This window comes from Tupaia chinensis, unplaced genomic scaffold (assembly GCF_000334495.1).
Source record: "Tupaia chinensis unplaced genomic scaffold, TupChi_1.0 Scaffold146177_1, whole genome shotgun sequence".
NCBI classification, from domain to species: domain Eukaryota; kingdom Metazoa; phylum Chordata; class Mammalia; order Scandentia; family Tupaiidae; genus Tupaia; species Tupaia belangeri.
Genome location: NW_006206032.1, coordinates 1,343,822 through 1,349,069, shown reverse-complemented (window position 1 = coordinate 1,349,069; position 5,248 = coordinate 1,343,822). Strand labels below are relative to the sequence as shown.

The following is a 5,248-nucleotide window of genomic DNA, read 5'->3' as shown; positions in this document are numbered from 1 at the left end:
TTCAGTCTTGCTCAGTCCTCTGCCTGAAATCTCCAAAATAACCTACTGATTACAGAATAAAATCGAAACCTGTTATCATGCCTTCAGTAACTTCTGTTGTCTCACTTAAGCCTCTTCTTTCCAATTGATCACCTGATTCCTTCAAGAATCCTGAATTTCAGTATAACAGATGCACTGAGTATCTTCTACATATACCTTCCTCCCTGCCTTTATATACATTGTCTTACTAGAATCAACTCTTCATATTTTATGAATTTGTCCAATTTCAAAGACTTATCCCAAATGATCTCACCTATGTTGACTTCCTTTAAATGACTTTTCTCCTTTCTGAAGTTCCAAAGGATTTAAAGTTTATGTTTCCCAATTGTCACGTATTTGCTGATCTGTACTTTTAGACTTCATGTATTATTTAATCTCTGAAATTAGCTTATAAATTCTTAAAGGGCCAGGACTAAATCTCTACTACCTAGAATGACAGAGTGGTAGATGTAAATCTCTTCTTCCTTCATTCAGTATTTTTCCAAGCCTTAGCATTTCTTCCAGACCCTGAGCTGCATGCTGGGATTAACAAGTAACAAGATAAATTTCCCCAACCTTGTAGAGCCCTAGTTGATTGAGACATATAGAAAAGTAGTGAGAAGACTGTAATGTAACAAGATATGTGGCCCAATAGGTATTGAGATTCCAAGGACGCCTAGAGGGGAGGCATCAAGTCTAGACAAAGGAGAACTGGGAATGCTTCTAGAAGAAATGAGGCTTAAGTGGAGTCTAAAAGCTAAGTAGGAGTCAAGTAGCAGAAGATTCAGAGGGATGCGAAGGCACCATACACTAGGAACTGAATCAAGTTCAGTGTAACTACATTTTAGAGAATGAGGTAAGATGCATAGATGATGGGATTGCAGAGGGAACAGGGGCCTCTCATGGGAAAGTAGACATTTTCAATGAATGGAGGGTTTCCAGGAGTGGATCATTGAATAGAGGGAGTGAGGGAGTGGCACCTAGGTTTTGTTAACGACCCCTCAGTGCATGGAATTACTGGAGAGAAGATGATGAGCTCTAGTTTGTACATTTTGAGATGCCTGTGGAATATCTACTTCAAGATACAAAGTAGAAAGTTTGAAGTTCAGCTGAAACTTTGACTAGGAAATTAGAACTTTGAATGATCTCAGCATGTGATAGGTTGAAACCATGGAGGAAGAAGGCAGTTAGTAGAGAAGATTTCAAGACCAAAACCTCGTGGCACATCCTCATTTAGAGGACAAGTAAAGAAAACAGTCTACAAAGAACATTAAGATGGAATGCATGGGACCAGAAGGTGGTGTGGTGGTTGAGGCACTGGACTCCCACATGACTGACTGTGGTTCAAGTCCTGGACCTCTTAGCTTGCTTTCTCACTCTTCCTCTTCTCCCATCTCTCTTTAGTGATTGGATGTACCTTATAGTAAATAAAATAATAATAATAATAATATAATTAACACAATTAAATGTAAAAATCATAAAAGGCAATGAATGCAATGAGTGAAATAGATGAGATGTCATGGAAACCAGGGAAAGACTGAAATTATCCATTGGATTTAGCACGCTAGAGACTTGTAATAATTACAGTCTCTGTGTAGAAGAGGGATGAGAAAGTGAAAATATAGTCTGGCCCAAGATAGATAGTTGTCGGTTGAGAAGTGAACAGTGTGTTTTTTGGAAAGTTTGGTCATGGAGAAGATAATTTCAAGAGGATAGAAGCTGAAAGAAAATGGAGTTGAGGGGATTTCTCTTTAGTTTTTAGGCTAGTAGAAAGCCAATGATGTTTAAAGGCTGATAGGAAAAATTTAGCAGTAATGAAGGCGTTGACCATAAGCTGAGTTTAACCAGAGTTAAAAATGCCTCTTAAACTCCTCCACCCACTGTGTCGTCTTATCTAATGGTATTCTAAATAAGTTAATTCCACAGAAGCACACTGCTGCTTCTAGGTTTTCCTGACATCTTGTTATCCCTACGAGATGCAAATTCCTGCAAAGTATGACTCAAACTATGCTGCTTTCTTGTCCCGCATAACACTGAGTTTAGTGCCTTATATAAAGATAATTTTCAACAGATATTACTTTTATTATTTTCATTTGTTGCTTCAATTATTCTTTGAGCAAGTACTTATTACATAGCCACTGTGCACCAGATATTGTTCCAAGGTGTTGAGAATGTCAAGATAACTGAGCTGGACAGATCTCTTATTTCCAAAAAGTTTAGATTCTAGGGACCCAGTTAATAAAGTAGTTTATTAAATAGGAAAACAATGTAATTACAGATTGCAAGTAGTGCTTAAAATGAGACTGTGATACACACTAATACTTTTCTAACCCTGGGTTGGCTACTTTGAATATATTCTTTTTTCTTTTTAGTAAATTTTCTTTTATTTTTGTAAAGAATTATTTATTTATTTATTTATTTATTTATTTATTTTAATATTTATTGTAATGTGACCAGAGAGGGACAGAATGAGAGAAAGAGAGAGAGCAAGCTGACAGGTCTGGGACTCAAACTGTAGTCGGCCGTGTGGGAGTCCAGTGCCCTCAACCACCACACCACCTGCCAGTCCCATTTTATATATAGTCTTTTTCTGTAAATTCTTCTTGCCATTGTTGGGGGAAAACAATCATAAGCTGTTAGCGAACTGAATAACTAATATGAAAAGAAAAAAGTAGTAAATAATAGAGAAAATTTTTAGCATATGTTTCCTTTTTTGTCTATTATGAAATTGGTGGTAATTCTTTTTTTTTTTTTTTTTTTGAGAGAGATTTTTGCTATATGGCGCATGTGCTCACCAGACAGAGACAGAGAGACAGAAAGCGAGAAGTCACCTCCCAGTGGGGATGGCCACACTGCGATTCCTTCTCCTCCATTCTCCTCTTGGGATCTTGGGCCTGCATGCACACGTGCCCAGCGCGAGTTTAAGCCACCGGGTCCGGGACTCGAACCACGGTCGACTATATGGGAGTCCAGCGACATAGCTGTTACGCTAACTGCTGGTCCCGAAGTCGCTGGTAATTCAATGGTTGTAATGGCCTGTGTGTTTGGAGGGTTTTGTTGGCTGATTGTTACTTATTCTTTGCAAAACTAACCAACTCTCCATGTTTTCTCCTTTCCCTTTCAGTCATTTGCCATCTCCCGTGTATGAATGGTGGCCAGTGCAGTTCAAGGGACAAATGTCAATGTCCTCCAAATTTCACTGGAAAGCTTTGTCAGATCCCTGTCCATGGTGCCAGTGTGCCTAAACTTTATCAACATTCCCAGCAGCCAGGCAAGGCGCTGGGGACACACGTTATCCATTCCACACATACCTTGCCTTTGACTATGACTAGCCAGCAAGGAGTGAAAGGTAAGCTTTGTTTTCATTTTGCCCATTCAGCAAACCGATGTTGCCAAACCCATGCCAAAGCCAAGTTATCTGCAGATGGCCAGGGCTGGTGTTGAAAGAGGAAAGAGGACATGCTCTGTGGCCTGAGAACTGGCAATTGAGACAGAATGTGGGCCCAGGTATGTGGCTGTAATACTTTCTAGGCCATAGAGAATGTATATCTAAGAAATAAGGAAAAGGAGAGCGTCCTTTTCTAGTGACTTACCGCGAAGAGGTAATAAATGTGCGTGGCGCTGTTCAGGCAAGACCTGGGGAGTGGATGGGGAAGATGGTGTTGGCCTTTATAGCATTCATAAACTCAGGCTCACATAGTACCTGCTGCTGATGGATGGTGCAGCTGAGTGCTCAGTGTAGTTCCATATGATCATTTGACCTCACAGGGCTTTTTGTTCATCTGTGGTGGATGGTAAAGGAGGGCACGTGAAGCTCAGAAATTCTGTAACTCATTCTTTTAAACCTGGCATCTTTCAGAAGAGTCACAGTTTTTTGAAGTGAGTCAGAGAAAAGTTCCTCATTCGTATTCTTTAAAACATAAATCTTGGCATCAGAAAATGAGATTTTCTTTAAAGGCTGGTGAAGGCAAATTTTGTTAGAGATGAAAAATGACACATTTTGGTATCTTGCGTGTATATATAAGCACAAAAGTATATACATACTGTGCTGTGGAAAGGGGAAGACAATTGTGCTTTGTGAAACTGGGTTTCCTCTTTTAACGGAAAAATATAAATCCTGTTTTTTATGTTAGAAATTTTACAAGAAACTTGAAATTTCTTAGACTCTTGAATTTTTATTATCATTTGATAGAAAGCACCCATTAGTAACAACAGGCTGATGGATTTCATAGTTTTATGACTTCCCTGAAGAGAATATTTTTGTCTCAAGAGTGTCTTCCTGTAATAGGATTTAATTTCTCTTTTAACTGCTCTGTTATTTTTAACTTATGTTTAATTTTCCTTTCTTTCTTGGGTATTAAACAAAATATAGGTTTTAATTAATAAGTATGATAAAGCTTACTTATTCATGCACTAAACTATACTTTTTTTTTTTTTTGGAGAGATTTTCTCTTTAGGGCGCGTGTGCTTGCCAGACAGAGAGAGACATAGAGACAGAAAGCGAGAAATCACCCCCCAGGGGGGATGGTCACGCCGCAGTCCCTTCTCCTCCATTCTCCTCTCGGGATCTTGGGCATGCACACACACATGCCCGGCGTGAGTTTTAAGCCACCGGGTCCGGGACACGAACCACGGTCAACCACGTGGGAGTCCAGTGACATAGCCATTATGCTAACTGCTGGTTCCCACTAAACTATACTTTTAAATAGCTACTGAGCCTCTACCTTCATGCTTGGCATTGTAGGAAATGTAAACTTCACGAGACATGTTCCTTCTTCTTGAAGGAACAAATAGAATAGATAAGGCACATGTACTAGAAAAAGGGTACCTTTTTATTCTCAAGAATTTTGAAAAATAATCACATGTTGTCACTCATTTGTGAAAACTCAAAACTTGAAGAGGAGAATAGTGGTTGCTAGAAATTGGGAAAGAGGAGCCAGCAGGTGGGGTGGTGGTTAAGATGCTAAACTTCCACAAGGGTGACCATGGTTCTAGTACTGGACCTGGTGGCTTGATTTTTCACTCTGTCTGTCTGTCTGTCTGTCTCTCTCTCTGCCTCTCTCCAGGGAGTGCACATGCCCTATAGTAAATTAAATAATAATAAATAAAATTAAAGAAATAATTCTTCTTTTTTTTTTTTGAGAGGTTTTCGCTATAGGGCGCGTGCGCTCACCAAACAGAGAGAGACATAGAGACAGAAAGCAAGAAATCACCCCCCAGGGGGGATGGC

General features: G+C 39.5%; 1 protein-coding gene across 2 annotated transcripts in view; it reads left to right on the top strand.

The window, feature by feature from the left end:
• The window catches only part of LTBP1 (latent transforming growth factor beta binding protein 1), a 269,142-nt gene that overhangs the window by 52,629 nt on the left and 211,265 nt on the right, over positions 1-5,248 (top strand). For both annotated transcript variants that reach the window (XM_014584279.2, XM_027768415.1), the window contains exon 2: positions 3,143-3,367. In XM_014584279.2, the coding sequence (XP_014439765.1) occupies positions 3,143-3,367 (225 nt within the window). The remainder of the gene's footprint in view (positions 1-3,142; positions 3,368-5,248) is intronic.